At 49.6% G+C, this 17,728-nt stretch overlaps 1 protein-coding gene across 1 annotated transcript in view; it reads right to left on the bottom strand.

The window, feature by feature from the left end:
- Positions 1 to 17,728, bottom strand: part of LOC122920837 — a 73,327-nt gene that overhangs the window by 33,624 nt on the left and 21,975 nt on the right. Inside the window, exons 4-5 of the mRNA XM_044270592.1 lie at positions 12,805 to 12,912; positions 12,043 to 12,486 (exon numbers count right to left, since the gene is read on the bottom strand). Of these exons, the coding sequence (XP_044126527.1) occupies positions 12,043 to 12,486; positions 12,805 to 12,912 (552 nt within the window). The remainder of the gene's footprint in view (positions 1 to 12,042; positions 12,487 to 12,804; positions 12,913 to 17,728) is intronic.

The following is a 17,728-nucleotide window of genomic DNA, read 5'->3' as shown; positions in this document are numbered from 1 at the left end:
TAAGAAACAGCCGGAATTAGACTTACCGGTAATTCAGTTTCCACTAAATCACCACGACGGCCCACAGGAGATTGACCCCAGACCTCTGTAGGGGCAGGAACAGAGAGAGGGTTTCAATCCCCCCCTCCGACCACCAACACCAGTGTGTCCAAAATTACAGAGACATAAAAAAAAGGTGGAAAAAACAATAATACAAGAGGATATTAATTCATAACCTCTAAAACGGCAAAAAATTAGGGTAGGGAATATATGCGCCGTCGTGGTGATTTCGTGGAAACTGAATTTCCGGTAAGTCTAATTCCAGCTTTCCAACTCATCACCACGACGGCCCACAGGAGATATACAAAATTTTAGGGGGGGGGGGGGCTCGACTGCCTGAAGGACCTTACGTCCAAAAGACAAGTCTGAGCAACTGGAAAGGTCTAGTCTATAGTGTCTCATAAAGGTATGTATGCTAGACCACGTAGCAGCTTTGCAGATGTCCTCTAGAGAAGCTCCGGCCCCTTTCAGCCTGGGAAGAAGACATGCCTCTAGTCGAATGGGCTCTTAGATTGGAGGGGCAGGGAAGGCCCTGGATCTCATAGCAAAGGGAGATGGTGTCCCTAATCCATCGAGCTAGAGAGGACCTGGAGGACTTCAAACCTTTACTCTTACCTGAGAAGAGGACTAAAAGGTTATTGGATCTCCGGAAATCTTTCGTAACCTCGAGGTACCTTAAAACTGAACGCCTAACATCTAGAGAATGGAAGCTGGATTCTTTACTTTTAGAGGGATTATTACAGAAGGAAGGTAAGATTATTTCCTGGTTACGATGGAAATCAAATACGATTTTAGGGAGAAAACCTGGGTCTGATAGGAGTATGATTCTATCATCAGTAATACGGAGATATTGTTCCCGTATGGATAAGGCTTGTATCTCGCCCAGCCTCCTTGCGGAAGTAATCGCTATAAGGAAAGCGGTCTTTAGATATAGGTGTTTAATAGAGCAATCGAGTAAAGACTCGAAAGGGGCGAGTGTCTGGCTTGAGAGTACAACATTTAGGTCCCAATTAGGGGTACGGGACTTTAGAGAAGGGCGGAGGCGTGAGGCTGCTTTCATGAATCTTCTAACCCATCGGTGATTAGCTAGGTCTCGGTCGAAGAAACAAGCAAGGGCTGAGATCTGTACTTTGAGGGTGGAAGGTCTAAGACCTAGTTCAAGACCTGGCTGGAGAATATTAGGAGGTTCAGAATTCGGGACTGGGTTCCTGATCCAGGAACAAAACGTTTTCCAAATTTTTAAGTAGATCGAATAGGTGACCTTCTTTCTACTCGCCCTCAGAGTAGATATTACTCGATCGGAGAGACGCTGTGATTTTAGCATCTAGACCTCAGGATCCAGGCTGTTAATTTTAGGAAGTTAAGTTCGGGTTGTGGTGTAGGATTGGCCCCTGATAAAGGAAATTCCTCCTGAATGGAAAAGGCCACGGGTTTTCTACAGAGAGTTTTTTTAGAGAAGGAAACCAACTCCTCTTCGGCCAGTAAGGAGCTATTAGAATCAGAGTTGTATGTTCTCGGCTGAGTTTCAGGATTATTTTGGAAATTAGATGCAGAGGAGGAAATGCGTAGAAAAGGTTCCAATTCCATTGTATCCCGTGAACTTATGGAGCAGAATGTTGGTACCTTCGCATTCTTCCTTAAAGCAAACCGATCTATTTGAGGGGTGCCCCATCTGTCTATCAGCATTTGAAAAACGTCCTGATTCAGAGACCATTCGGTGTGGTCTATTAGTTCTCGGCTGAGGTAGTCCGCCTCTATGTTCAGAGCTCCCTTTAGGTGAATCGCAGAGATGGATTTTACATGAAACTCCGCCCAATTGAAATTTTTGTCTGATATGTAGATCAGTTTTCCTGATCTTGTTCCACCTTGATGAAAAAGGTATGCTACTGTAGTCGTGTTGTCAGAAAGGAATTTTACGTGTAGACCTTGGAGGAGATCTTGCACTGCCTTTAACGACTCCCAAACCGCCTTCAGCTCTCTGAAGTTGGAGGATTGAGAACGAGGTGTTGGTGGCCAGGTACCCTGAAAGTAACGATCCCCCACTTTCGATCCTCATCCTCTTTCGCTTACGTCTGTTAGGATCTGAATGTAAGGAGCTTTCTCCCAGGGAACTCCCAAGGAGAGGTTGTTCGAGCTTGCCCACCAGTCTAGGAAGGTCTTCACTAATAGAGGGATGGACATCCTGTGATTTAATGAGCTCTGCTGCCTGTTCCAGACTCTAGAATCCAGGCTTGGAGGGTTCCGACGTGCGACTGGCTCCAGGGTACAGAGGGTATGCAGGACGAGAGAAGTCCTAGAAGGCTCATGGCTTCTCTTATGGGGCAGGACCTTCTGCTCTGAAACCGTTGGATCTTTGAATGAAGGTTCCTGATTTTGTCCAATGGGAGGAATGTACGTTGAACCTGGGAATCTAGAATGACCCCCAGAAACTGAATCGTACTGGATGGGTGTAGATTTGATTTCTGCAGGTTTATTAACCAACCTAGATTCCGTATGAATGACAGGAAGGTTTCTAGATCTGCTTTGAGCTGGCTTTCGGAGTCTCCAATTATGAGGAAGTTATCCAAGTACGGTACGATCACCAAGCCTCTGTGCCTCAGGGAAGCCACCATCTCGACCACGAGCTTCGTGAAGACTCTGGGAGCAGATGATATCCCAAAGGAAAGAGCTGTAAATTGAAAGTGAAGGATTGCGCCTTTGCGATCTCGAATTGCGAATCTCCGAAATTTCTGGGAATTTGGATGGATCGGGACGTGATAATAAGCATCCCTTAGGTCTACTGTACACATCAGAGCATTTCTTCTTATTAGTGGTATCAGAGATTTTAGGGACTCCATCCTGAATTTCCGATAGACTATGAATTTGTTTAGGGTCTTTAAGTTTATGATGGTACGAAATGAACCTCCTTTCTTTTGCACTATGAAGAGGTTTGAATAAAACCCCTGCCCTAGCTGTGTCAATGGGACTTGGGTTACTACGCCCATCTCTAGAAGGCTCTGGACTCCTTGCAGGATTCTCTTGTGTACAGTGCATGAGCCAGGACTGGTGACAATGAAACGGTTTGGGGGAGATGAAGAAAATTCTATTTGGTAGTCGGACCTTATGATCTCCCGGGCCCAAGGGTTCAGGGTGATGGATTCCCACGGGGATCGAAAATTCTTCAATCTCCCCCCGACTCTGGCATCATTGTCTGTCACTAGTTTTACTCTGGGAGGAGGGGAGGGGAGTACCTCTTCCCTTGCCTCCTTTGGGGTAGCTCCAGCGACCCGACTTCCCTTTATCTCTGTAGGACCTACCCTGACTAGCGGAGGCACGAAAGGGAAATTTCCTTTTATAGGGTCGTTCTTCGGGGAAACCTTTTTTCTTGTCTGCCGCCTTTTCTAAAATGCGGTCTAACACAGGGCCAAAGACGTACTCCCCCGAGAAAGGGATGGAGCACAACTTCATTTTTGAGGTCTTGTCCCCCAACCAGCACTTCATCCACAAGGCCCGGCGAGCCACATTGGATAGGCCGGCATCGGCCATAAATTCGGTGGCAGACTTTACCAGGGAAGGGAATTTAAGATTTCCTCCCTAGGGGTCTTGTCTCGGATATGAGCCTCCAATTCATTTAACCACAATCCCATGGCCGTCGCCACCAAGGCAATATTGAACTTTAGGTTATACATTGCGGCCTCCCAGGATTTTTTCTGTCCGCCTTCCTGCCCATGGGGTCACGTAACTGGGAGGCGTCCTCGAAGGGTAAAGCAGTTTTTTTTATTTACTTTTGCGACCTAAACATCGATCATAGGATCAAATAGAAGGCGATTTCTAAAAGACTTAGGCACCCCCAAGCGTTTTTTGGGATTAGACCACTTGTAGGAGAACCATCTCATGTATATTCTCGATTATCAGAAAAACGTGAGTTTTTTTTAACTCTAAGTCCTCTGACAGCATTTAGTAGGTCTGGCATGCATTCAGAGGAAAAGCTAAATCTTCTGTTGGATTCAGAGAATTCTGCATCAGAGGAAGCCTCCTCATCATCCCAGGGTCTAGAGGACGAAGCATCTTCAGCTATTCCTTCTGAATCTGAGGAAGAGGGGGATGCTATTCTCAGTTTTTTAGTTGGAAGTGGATCCCTAGGTAAGGAGGTAATCTGAGATAGAGAGGATTTGACTTCCTTGTGAATCATGGACCTAAATTCCTCAATTAAGAAAGGTTGTTCTTCACGTATAACACTTAAAATGCAGTCGTTACATAGCCTTTTATGGTAATCGTCTGGAAGCCGCTTATAGCACGATCTTAACCTTCTTCTGCGCCTCCTTAGGGACCTAGGAGGGGAGAGCAACCCCAATAAGGCTGATATATATAAATGCATATATAATAATTGTATATTTTGCCCCCAAGCCTGAGTATAGGAGGAGAGGAGGAGAGAGGAACCAGAGTTCCCTGACCACAAGTGCAAAAACCAGCGGTGATACAAGCACATATCCCCACAGGGGAACTTACGGCAGGCGGTGCAGAGGGGTCTCCTGGAGAGTGGGGTTCCGCTGACATGACGGCACAAACGGGATGTTGTCTCGGCACTTCCATGTGTTGTGTCGATGTTGCAGGAGATGCGCGCCTTATATGTCACTTCCGCCGTCTCCCGGAAGTGACGCTGCAGCATAACGCTAAAGCGCCAGACGCGCAGCCCGGCTAAAGCCCTAGGAGGCCCAGCGGGAGATTGCGTCCTGGGGAGCAGGCTCTCGTATCAAACGGAGCGAGGCCTCCCACCTCTCCCCTGCCCAGCGTTAGTACTGGGACCGCAGGAGGACACCAAGGTAATCCGGAATGGTGTCGGAATACATAAGTCTTCATCTCCCTGGTTAGGGAGACCTCTCTCTACCCCTGTCCTCTGTAGGGACAGGAAACACTGGTGTTGGTGGTGGGAGGGGGGGATTTAAACCCTCTCTCTGTTCCTGCCCCTACAGAGGTCAGGGGTCAATCTCATGTGGGCCGTCGTGGTGATGAGTTGGAAAAATAATTAATAGACTGTTTTCCTTTCTAAAAAATCATCAGACCCCTGCCATTAGTCCCCAACACCCTTCGTTCCCCACTGTGCGATCAGCCCAAGTGCATCAGTTCCCCCCAGTGCCATCAGCTCCACTATTCCCCAGTGCCATCAGCTTTCCCTTTGTCATCAGGTCCGTTCCCCCAGTGCCATCAGCTCTTCCCCACCCCAGTGCCATCAGCTCTCACCACCCAGTGCCTTTAGCTCCCCCCACCCCAGTGCCATCAGCTCTCCCCCACCCCAGTGCCATCAGCTACACTCCCCCACCCCAGTGCCATCAGCTCCACTTCCCCACCCCAGTGCCATCAGCTCCACTTCCCCACCCCAGTGCCATCAGCTCCACTCCCCCACCCCAGTGCCATCAGCTCCACTCCCCCACCCCAGTGCCATCAGCTCCACTCCCCCACCCCAGTGCCATCAGCTCCACTCCCCCACCCCAGTGCCATCAGCTCCACTCCCCCACCCCAGTGCCATCACCCCAGTGCCATCAGCTCCACTCCCCCACCCCAGTGCCATCAGCTCCACTCCCCCACCCCAGTGCCATCAGCTCCACTCCCCCACCCCAGTGCCACCAGCTCCACTCCCCCACCCCAGTGCCATCAGCTCCACTCCCCCACCCCAGTGCCATCAGCTCCACTTCCCCACCCCAGTGCCATCAGCTCCACTCCCCCACCCCAGTGCCATCAGCTCCACTCCCCCACCCCAGTGCCATCAGCTCCACTCCCCCACCCCAGTGCCATCAGCTCCACTCCCCCACCCCAGTGCCATCAGCTCCACTCCCCCACCCCAGTGCCATCACCCCAGTGCCATCAGCTCCACTCCCCCACCCCAGTGCCATCAGCTCCACTCCCCCACCCCAGTGCCATCAGCTCCACTCCCCCACCCCAGTGCCACCAGCTCCACTCCCCCACCCCAGTGCCACCAGCTCCACTCCCCCACCCCAGTGCCATCAGCTCTGCCCCCCCACCCCAGTGCCATCAGCTCTGCCCCCTTGTGCCATCAGCTCTACTCCCCCTGTGTGCCATCAGCATCCCCCTTGTGCCATCAGCTTTACTCCCCCCAGTGCCATCAGCTCCCCCCCCCTTGTGCCATCAGCTCTCCCCCATTGTGCCATCACTTCCCCCCCCCCATTGTGCCATCAGCTTTACTCCCCCAGTGCCATCATCTCTCCCTCTGTGTGCCATCAGCATCCACCTTGTGCCATCAGCTCTCCCCCCGCTGTGCCATCAGCTCTCCCCCCACTGTGCCATCAGCATCCACCTTGTGCCATCAGCTCTCCCCCCACTGTGCCATCAGCTCTCCCCCCACTGTGCCATCAGCTCTCCCCCCACTGTGTCATCAGCTCTCCCCCCACTGTGTCATCAGCTCTCCCCCCACTGTGTCATCAGCATCCACCTTGTGCCATCAGCTCTCCCCCCACTGTGCCATCAGCTCTCCCCCACTGTGCCATCAGCATCCACCTTGTGCCATCAGCTCTCCCCCCACTGTGCCATCAGCTCTCCCCCACTGTGCCATCAGCATCCACCTTGTGCCATCAGCTCTCCCCCCACTGTGTCATCAGCTCTCCCCCCACTGTGTCATCAGCTCTCCCCCCACTGTGTCATCAGCTCTCCCCCCACTGTGTCATCAGCTCTCCCCCCACTGTGTCATCAGCTCTCCCCCCACTGTGCCATCAGCTCTCTCCCCAATGTGCCATCAGCTCTCCCCCCACTGTGCCATCAGCATCCACCTTGTGCCATCAGCTCTCCCCCCACTGTGTCATCAGCTCTCCCCCCATTGTGCCATCAGCTCTCTCCCCAATGTGCCATCAGCTCTCCCCCCACTGTGCCATCAGCTCTCCCCCCACTGTGTCATCAGCTCTCCCCCCATTGTGCCATCAGCTCTCTCCCCAATGTGCCATCAGCTCTCCCCCCACTGTGCCATCAGCTCTCCCCCCACTGTGCCATCAGCATCCACCTTGTGCCATCAGCTCTCCCCCCACTGTGTCATCAGCTCTCCCCCCACTGTGTCATCAGCATCCACCTTGTGCCATCAGCTCTCCCCCCACTGTGTCATCAGCTCTCCCCCCACTGTGTCATCAGCTCTCCCCCCACTGTGTCATCAGCTCTCCCCCCACTGTGTCATCAGCTCTCCCCCCACTGTGCCATCAGCTCTCCCCCCACTGTGTCATCAGCTCTCCCCCCACTGTGTCATCAGCTCTCCCCCCACTGTGTCATCAGCTCTCCCCCCAGTGTCATCAGCTCTCCCCCCACTGTGTCATCAGCATCCACCTTGTGCCATCAGCTCTCCCCCCACTGTGTCATCAGCTCTCCCCCCACTGTGTCATCAGCTCTCCCCCCACTGTGCCATCAGCTCTCCCCCCACTGTGTCATCAGCTCTCCCCCCACTGTGTCATCAGCTCTCCCCCCACTGTGTCATCAGCTCTCCCCCCACTGTGTCATCAGCTCTCCCCCCAGTGTCATCAGCTCTCCCCCCACTGTGCCATCAGCTCTCCCCCCACTGTGCCATCAGCTCTCCCCCCACTGTGCCATCAGCTCTCCCCCCACTGTGCCATCAGCTCTCCCCCCACTGTGCCATCAGCTCTCCCCCCACTGTGCCATCAGCTCTCCCCCCACTGTGTCATCAGCTCTCCCCCCATTGTGCCATCAGCTCTCTCCCCAATGTGCCATCAGCTCTCCCCCCATTGTGCCATCAGCTCTGCTGCCATGCTCCTCCTGACACCCGGATTGCACAGCGTCATTGGTTGCTATGACGCTGTGCACTCCAGGCGCCCGGCCTTAGTCGCGCACCCACCCCCTCAGTTTCACCAACTTACCTTTCCAGCAGGGGCGCTGCCGACACTCCATCGTTCCGCGCTGCTCTGCGCCTGACGTCACACAGCGTGTCAGGTCACGGCGTGCGTACATCAGGAGGTCAGAGCAGCGTGGGGCCGTGGACGTGCTGTGAAGTGTCCGGGGGCCCCCTGCTGGAAAGGTGAGTATTACAAGTGCAGCGGGAGACCACGGAGCGTGAGTAATAGCAAGCGCTTCACTCCCGCTCCGTGGTCACATGACACAAACGAATCTTCGATGCAAAAATTTTTGGGGGATACAGTTATGGGGGATACTGTCTATCTTTTAACGACACACAAACATTAAATGAAATATATCCGTGCGAAGCCGGTCCTTCTGCTAGTATAAAATAATAGAAAAAAAGAGAAATATAAAGTAATAAAAGGGGAGAAAAAAAAAAGGAGAAAAACAGAAGTAGGCGACATACGCATGAGTTTGGGTCTTAGTGATAGTTCACCTTTTTTTTTCATACACATCTAAATATTGTAGAGATATTTTATTCAAGGAGAACTTGAGCTCTCGGATGCTTGTCTGGCCATATATATTTACATATACTAGATTGCAGTTCCTTTAATATTTTCATAGGAAAGGATGTCGCAAAATTACGGAACAGGTATAAGATCTGAGGCAATATAAACATTGTAATTGAGGCGATTCTACCCGACCATGAGATCTCATGTTTTTTCATTCTGATTAGTTCCAGTTTTATTTTCTCCCTTAAAGGCGTATAGTTGGTTGAGAGTAGGTTTGAGGTGGATGGTGTGAGTTTTATACCCAAATAGGATATATATTGGTTATGCCAGTGAAGGGGGTACATAGCTCTCAGTCGGGTGGTTACTGATTGTTTTAGTCCCAAACTTAAAACTTGGCATTTGGCTACATTTATTTATAATATGAAACTGATAAATCTCTCCAACACCTGCATAGCGGCTGGTAAGGAGTTAAGGGGATAGGTGAGCGCTAGTAATTCCAGATATCAACACTAATTCCAGATATCAACGGGTGCGTTCTGATTTTGTCAGCTAGCGGTTCTATCACCAGGGCAAATATTATGGGGGATAAGGGACACCCTTTCCTCGTGCCGTTACTTATTAAAAACCTGTCAGATATCATCCCAGAAATATATACTGAGGGTTGGGAGTACAGAAGTTTGATTGCATTTAGAATATTGCCATCAAGTCCATATTTAGAGAGTATCTCGAACAGATATCCCCAATGTACGCGATCGAATTCCTTCTCTGTATCCAGTGATAGAAGCAGAGAAGGCATCCGACCAGTCTCCGCTACATGAACAAGATCAATTATTCTCCTGGTTCCATCTATAGTTTGCCTAGATTTGATGAAACCAACTTGGTCTTTTTTAATAATAGTTGGGACAATGTGAGAGATTCTGTTAGCTAAAATCTTGGAATATATTTTAAGATCTGAATTTAATAAAGAAATGGGCCTAAAGTTGCCAGGTAGGTCCGGAGATTTTCCTGGTTTCGGGAGAGGAATTATATTTGCTTGAACATTTCACTGGGGATTTCCCCTATGTTGAAGATCTGCTGAAAGGTTACCAATATATGAGTGGCTAGTGTGTCATAGCAGGATTTAAAATATTCATTGGTCAGACCATCGGGTCCCGGAGATTTATTAATATTTGCTGTGCATCTATGGGTTTATTTAGATTTGTCATTTGTTTTCTTGCTATTTCTGGAACTGAAATCTCGTTTAAAAAGGACTGAATCGGATCGTTTGTAGGTTGGGTGTAGAGGGATCATCCTTTAGATTATAAAGCGTGGAATAATAAGAGGCAAAGACATTGGCTATGTTTCGAGGATTTTGCTGTCTGTTGTGCTGGTTATCTTATACATAGTGTCGTTTCTGTTTAGCTGCTCTAATTTTAATCTTATTAGCGAGCATGTAACCTGTTTGGTTCCCCTAGTAGTGGTAGTAGTGTTCATGTTTGTGCTGGTATAATTGATACAACATCACAAACTCATTCAAGTCCCCCAAGAAGGCTGGTCGCCCTCGAAAGACAAATGCAAGAGAGGACGGGATAATGCGGAGAATCTCCATGGGTAATCGTTTCAATACTGCAGCTGGAAATCTCATACAGCTACATGGCAGAGTGAATGCAAGTGTGGATCAGAACCTTCTTCAACAACACATGGTTCCTTCCTTGCGTTCATCACTCAATCAGCAATTTTCCTGCAGGACGATGCCCTCCGTCACACAGCAAAACGGGTAAAGCAGTTCCTGGAAACTGAAAACATTGAAACAATGAAATGGCCGCCCGAGTCCTGATCTAAACCCAACAGAAAACCTCTGGAAAATCCTTGGTGACAAAGTCATGGTCAAGAAACCCACAACAGTCACAGAACTGCTGAAGAGACTGGAAGAAGACTGGAGCAAAGTCCCACCGGAGAAGTGTGAGAGACGAGAGATGTCCTGTGGCCGCAGATGCGCTGAAGTCCTTCAAAGCCAAGGGCCTGGACACTTCTACTGATTGCTGACTGGTGTAACCTCCAGAAAATAGAGTTAGAACCTTTCTCTGTGCTACAGTCATTGCTGTTGTCTAATTATCATCGGGTATTTTAAAAAATAACGGTTTTATTTTATATACTTTGGTTATTTTGGAAAACACTGTTCTAATGTCATGGTGCACCCCTTACAAAAATCCTTCAAATAATGATCAATGTAGATTACATTATTTCTGGAAAAATCAAGTGTTTATAAATTGTTCTCTAATTTTGATCGCCACTGTATATTTTATTATTACTGTTACAGATGAGGATAATATATCTTCCGTCTTCATCTATCATTTCTTTCATTAGTTGAAAGGCTAGGTTGGTTTTAATCGCTATTGCTACCCCTTTTTTCTTCCCTGTGGCTGGAGCGATAAAAATGTTAGTGAAGTTCCTGAGCTGCAATCTAAAAGGGTCCTCTGTATTTAGGTGGGTCTCTTGGGCGCATATTATATCGGATTTTAATAGTTTCACTTCTTTCCAAAACATTGATCTTGTGAAAGGGCTATTAAGGCCTTTAGTATTAATACTAGAGATAGGACACTACCATGGAACTGATTTAGTACAAAAGTTGAATATACAAATGTCACCATTAAATACTATACAATAGAGAATAAAAGGGGGATAAAAAATTATATATATATTTTTTAAAGAAAACAGTAAATATACTGAAAGGTAATAACCATTAAACCACTAACTGTAACGGATTAAACTGTAATTATAACAGTGGATAAGGCAAATGTCCGGTTCTAAGTGAACCTTCTGGATCCTCTATTTATCCAGTATATTAAAGGGGGGGAGATCAGAGAAGTTGGTCACTCCATTAATGCTCCCGGTACCTGAAACTAGAAAGGGTTAACTCACACGAACCCAGATATCGGCAGCCCGAGAAAGCCCCCATCATTTATGTCCATTCTTTAGAAAGCGTCGGTGGTCTCTTTAGTGGAGAGCTTGTATCTTCGCCCAGAGTCACCAGCGACCAGCTGCTCGCTCTTTATCGTGAAGCTGTTCTTGGCTTTCACCGGGGAATCGCCGTTTGCTGGCCGGGGAACTATGCACTGAGGAGGGCAGGGAGGATTCTAAGCGCACCGTCTCTCTTGGCGCTTCTGTGCTGTGAACTGCAGGCGCCATCTTGGATTTTACTGGGGGCCGAAACGAAGACCTCTAATCTTGCTGGATGCCGATTAATTCCGTTTAGTGCTGCCCATATTGTGGAGGTGAGCGTGTGGGCTGTATTATGGGGTTGTGGAGTGTTGTGTGCGGCTTGTTTGTGTGGTACCTGCCGGAGCTGGTGTGCTGCGCGTCCTCTTAGCTCCGCATCCGCCCCCTCCACATGAGAGTTTTAACATCCGTAATGATGTATTTTTAACACAGATCAAGATGAACCCCGCACCCCCCCCCCCTTCCCCAAGTCAGAATTCCAGCCCACATCATGCGGCAAGACAGGAGCCCCATCCAGGTCACAGTTCAAAACAGAAGTAGAGCCGAGGGCATAAGTCTCCGGCTGCTCCCAGGTCATAGATCAAACCAAGAAAATACAGTTCAATGTTTATATGTATATAATGCATTAATTCCAGAGTCTATAACATCACATTATCATTATATGATCCTGATGTGAGAGACGACTTACCTCCGATGACCCGCAATGTCCTCTGCTGAGAGCTTGGTTCTGTCAGTGCCGGGTGTGATACACGTACAGAGAATTCTGCTCCGTTATCTTCAGCAAAGCTGGGGGTGATGTGAATAGAACACTGACAGCTGTAAGTGGAAAGTCTACGCCAGGAAATACAGCGGAGAAGACGGGATCTATTGGGTTTTACATCTGCCTTCATCTTCAGGTCTAGGGGCCTCTGTGTGTGGTTGACATCCCCATTCATCAGCCTCTGCTGCTCCTCATCATCCAAGTCTCTGGACCTCCAGGTGTGGACCTCCTTCATCTCCCCTCCACGTCTCTTCAGACATAAAGAGATCTCCAGATCATTAGGCTTGAAGTTCATAATGTGACAGGTCAGAGTCGTCCTGCTCAGGTCAATCAGTGGCTCGATGACGGTGATCTCAGAAATACTGGGGGGTTCTGTAAGAGACAAAGACAACCGTACAATAGACCAGGAACCATCACAACCAATGAGCACACACTGAGCGAATGGTAAATCTGCCGGGACGAAGAGCGATGGGTAATGTGGATCCATCACAGCGTAACTAGATCCATTTACCCCTCAGAAGTCTGGGAATGCGGGTGACAGCCCCTTGTAGAAGCCGTAACGTCACCCGACTGTCCCAGACACAGAACTGGGAATCAGTGGAGGACGAGTGAAACACCACAGGTCACTGTTCACCCCCAGCATTGGACAAGACGACTTACTGACCACCAGGCTCCGTACACAGGACTCACCTTTCTTGATGACTTGGTAGTAAAGCAAACCAGCAGATAAGAAAACCGCCATCCCAAGTATCGTACAGATCACGGCAGCCACTACTGCTCTGGAGTTATCTTTTCGATCTGGAATCACAAGAAATAAATTAAATCCAGACATGTGGCCGATAGATCTGATCCAACAGTCAGCGCCGGGTAAATCCAGGGATCTATAACCGTGTAGACTGGAGGGGTAACGGTCCCCGGGCCCTGGTTAGATTACAGATGGGGAGGGGTTGGACCTGGCGTTATTTCCACTCTCCAGAAAACCCTGAGAACTGAGGTTTAGCCCTTAGTAAAGCGGACATCAATACAAGGGAAAATCTCACCAAGCTGGCCATACACATTACACCAAAAAACAACCCAGTTTCTCCCATCCCCCCTACACGTGCATGCTCAGCTGACCAGTTTATCCACCATACATCTATTAATGGGCCCTTTAAGAAGGCTGGCGATGAGAGAAGTGATGGTGAACGATTCACGTGTGACTGCGTTCTCAGAGTGTAAAAACAACCTATTGAAAAAAAGCTATGACTGGGGGCGCGGGTGGGGGGACGAAGACGACCGCGTGTTAGAGGAGCTCCGGTGTGAAGAGCAGCTGATCATGGCTACAAGCATACAGAAAAGGCCACTGCCGGTTACAGCGGCTGTACTGGGGGACATGGCGGGGCCGTCACCATGACACGCAGGAGGGCCATCTTGGCAGGTACAAGGAGAGAGCCATGCCACATCTCTGCACTGACAAGCATGGCGCCAGCAGCACGGCAGAGAACGCATGGCAGCGCGGTCAGGAGGCAAAGCTCTGCCTCTGAAGAAGAAAGCAGCCTTGCAGGTAGGCTCTCTGATGCCTCCACAGTTAAGGGGATATGAAGACACACCTAATGATGACAGGGTTAAGGGGGCAGTGCAGCAATAAAAGAAATGCCCCTGTGTCAGCGACATCCTCTCCCCCATCTAAAGACGCAAGAAATAAGAAAAAACATCTGCCTCCCCAGACAATCATGGTGCCTCTGACCTACAGTCTTTTCCCTCATCTCATGACCCCATCCCAGAGATGACCATGAAGAAAATGCTGCCGAGTCTGCAGAAGGACATAAGCGATGATATCAGCGCCATGATGCAGCGTCCCCAAACCTCGGCTCCGACACAGATCATACAGAAAACAAAATGGGGGAATACGCCAAAGTCTTCAAATGGCCTGGTGGACTCTCATAATGACTTGACTGACAAGACAGAGTCCACCACAGATAAGCTCACAGACATGGAGGATCCCTCTAGAACACGGGTGTCAAACACAAGGCCCGCGGGCCGAATCCGGCCCGCCAGACCTAGTCATGTGGCCCGCGTAGCCGCCGCCGGCCGCCAGCCGCCAGCCTTCACCTTTTATTATCACTTCCTGCAGGCGGCCCCTGCAGGAAGTGATAATAAATCGCATAATGAGCGGCAGGGTTTTTTTATTCTGGCGGAACGCACCGGAACGGCGTTCCGCCACCTTTTGACATCGCAGCCTGCCATGCTCCAGCATCGCAGGCTGCGATGTATCAGCGGGGAGGGACTGGGAGGAGGAGCTGGGGGCCGGTGCGCTCACTGTGCTCCGGCCCCCAGCTCCAGTACAGACTAGTTATAAAATGTGTACAATTAATAAGCATTCTATTAATGAGGCCCCCTCTACAGTAGAACATTCAATATAGCCACATCCTACTCACAGGGCTGTTATCTTAATGCTGGCCGGCCGGGCAGACGAGCGGCAGCGTCACGACTGACGTCATGTGCCCGGCCTACTTTCTGAATGAAGGAGGCGGCACAGGCATGTGACGTCAGTCGTGACGCTGCCGCTCGTCTGCCCGGCCGGCCAGCATTAAGATAACAGCCCTGTGAGTAGGATGTGGCCATATTGAATGTTCTACTGCAGAGGGGGCCTCATGAATAGAATCCTTATTAATTGTACACATTTTATAACTAGTCTGTACTGGAGCGGCAATGGGGGGGGTCTGTGGATGGCACTGTTATGGGGTGGGTGGGGGTCTGTGGATGGCACTGTTATGGGGTGGGGGGTCTGTGGATGGCACTGTTATGGGGTGGGGGGTCTGTGGATGGCACTGTTATGGGGTGGGGGGTCTGTGGATGGCACTGTTATGGGGTGGGGGGTCTGTGGATGGCACTGTTATGGGGTGGGGGGGTCTGTGGATGGCACTGTTATGGGGTGGGGGGGGGGTCTGTAGATGGCACTGTTATAGGATGGGGGGGGTCTGTGGATGGCACTGTTATAGGATGGGGGGGTCTGTGGATGGCACTGTTATAGGATGGGGGATCTGTGGATGCCATCCCCAGATCCCCCATTAACAGTGCCATCCCCATCTGGGGGGTTTCTTTGCTGGGCTGGACTTTTATAGCCCCCCCCAAATTTTACTTGCATCCCTGTTCTCTAAAGGGGCGGTTTTAGGGGGCGGTCCTAGGGGTGGGCAGATCCCCCATAAGTGTCACCCACAGATCCCCCACAGATCCCCCATAAGTCCGATACAACCGGCCCTTTGAGGATGACCAAACTGCTGATGCGGCCCCCGATGAATTTGAGTTTGACACCCCTGCTCTAGAAGGAAAAACCTTAAAATCAGAGGCATATCTGAAGACGTTTCCACAGCTGACCTCCCAAGTTATCTGAAAGATCTGTTCGAAGCACAGGTTCCAGAACTGACGGATCAAGACGTCTGCACTGACAGAGCACACTGCCTGCCTAAACCAAACTTCCTAGCAGAGGAAATCCTAACAGACGTTCTCCTCAGAATACACTTTTTCTAAACTAAGGAAAAAATCCTAGGAGCCGCAGCCAGATCCACCACTCCTCTACCGGATCCATACTCCGAGACATCAGTATTTGCCAATCTTTCCGCAGGACACTACAGCTCCGCAAGAACCTGTTGTAAATAACAGTATACCTCAGAGATAACAAAATTCCCTACAAGTGGGGCTTCCCGAATTAGCTGATGGCATCCAGAAACTGAAGGACATATCTGATCTGCAACCCTGAAGAAGGATCCAAACTACGCCAACAACTGGAGCTCCAACCAGTGGAAATCAGAAGCAACAAAGCATCACCTAAAGGATCTCAGACTGGCAAGTTACCTGGAAGACACTCATTTCCTCTGTTTGAGGATTAAGGATCCAGTTATGTTCCTCCATATTAGTCGGTTGACATTACTCCTGAATATCTAAAGGAAATGTCCACCAAAATACAGAAAGTTGTCTTTATGTAATTAACCTTTTCCGTTTGAGTATTATATACGGACATTAGTGCTGACATATACTGAGAGTAGAGAGGACGGTCCTGTGAGGATCGGAGAGTGCATGTGGGGATGTATAGGGAGCTCAGAGATGTACGGAGGGGACAGGTTGTGGACAGCCTTATATGTATTTGTTAGTATTTTAAACTGAATCGGATGGGGAGCCAGTGAAGGGATTGGCAGAGGAGTAACAGGGGGAGAGGTGGATTAGTCGGGCAGCAGAGTTGAGGATAGATTGGAGGGGTGCGAGAGTGCTAGATGGGAGGCCACAGAGGAGAGTGTTGCAGTAGACTAGGCGGGAGAGGATGAGGGCAGGTACAAGTATTTTTGCAGACTTCTGGTTGAGGAATGCGCGGATGTGAGATATATTGTTGAGTTGGAGGCGGCAGGAGGTGGAAAGGCCTTTTTGCCAGATTCCAGGTTAATGTATGGCAGTGTTATTGCTATTTACTGGTGGTTTTTCTAAGGTGGTTTAAAATTACGTAATTTCATGATAGCGGTGTTATCAGCCCCTACAAAATGAAGCTTAGGTGGGACGAGGCATTATGGGGGAAAAGAGCGACATACGTTTTATTCAGGAGATACCTCCAAAGAGATAAAGTCCCTTAATGCATACACCCAAAATTCCCATATACAGTTGCAAGAAAAAGTATGTGAACCCTTTGGAATGATATGGATTTCTTGCCAAATTGGTCGAAAATGTGATCTGATCTTCATCTAAGGCCTCTTTCACACTTGCGTTGTCCGGTTCCCGGCGTGTACTCCACTTGCCAGAATTAAAAATCCAAGTGTACTGAAAGCATTTGAAGACGGATCCGTCTTCAAAATGCTTTCAGTGTTACTATGGCAGCCAGGACGCTATTAAAGTCCTGGTTGCCATAGTAGGAGCGGGGAGCGGGGGAGCGGGGGAGCAGCATACTTACAGTCCGCGCGGCTCCCGGGGCGCTCCAGAGTGACGTCAGAGCGCCCCATGCGCATGGATGACGTGCCATGCGATCACGTCATCCATGCGCCTGGGGCGCCCTGACGTCACTCTGAAGCGCCCCGGGAGCCGCACGGATGGTAAGTATGCTGCTCCCCACTACACTTTACCATGGGTGCCAGGACTTTAGCGTCCCGGCAGCCATGGTAACCATTCAGAAAAAGCTAAACGTCGTATCCGGCAAGGCGCCGAAACGACGTTTAGCTTAAGGCCGGATCCGGATCAATGCCTTTCAATGGGCATTCATTCCGGATCCGGCCTTGCGGCAAGTGTTCAGGATTTTTGGCCGGAGCAAAAAGCGCAGCATGCTGCAGTATTTTCTCCGGCCAAAAAACGTTCCGTTCCGGAACTGAAGACATCCTGATGCATCCTGAACGGATTTCACTCCATTCAGAATGCATTAGGATAATCCTGATCAGGATTCTTCCGGCATAGAGCCCCGACGACGGAACTGTATGCCGGAAGACAAGAACGCAGGGGTGAAAGAGCCCTTAGTCACAACAATAGACAATCACAGTCTGCTTAAACTAATAACACACAAAGAGTTAAATGTTACCATGTTTTGTATTGAACACACCATGTAAACATTCACAGTGCAGGTGGAAAAGTATGTGAACCCCTAGACTAATTACATCTCCAA

The sequence above is a fragment of the Bufo gargarizans genome, chromosome 10, assembly GCF_014858855.1.
Source record: "Bufo gargarizans isolate SCDJY-AF-19 chromosome 10, ASM1485885v1, whole genome shotgun sequence".
In the NCBI taxonomy this organism is placed as follows: Eukaryota; Metazoa; Chordata; class Amphibia; order Anura; family Bufonidae; genus Bufo; species Bufo gargarizans.
This window is presented reverse-complemented; position numbering and strand designations above follow the sequence as displayed.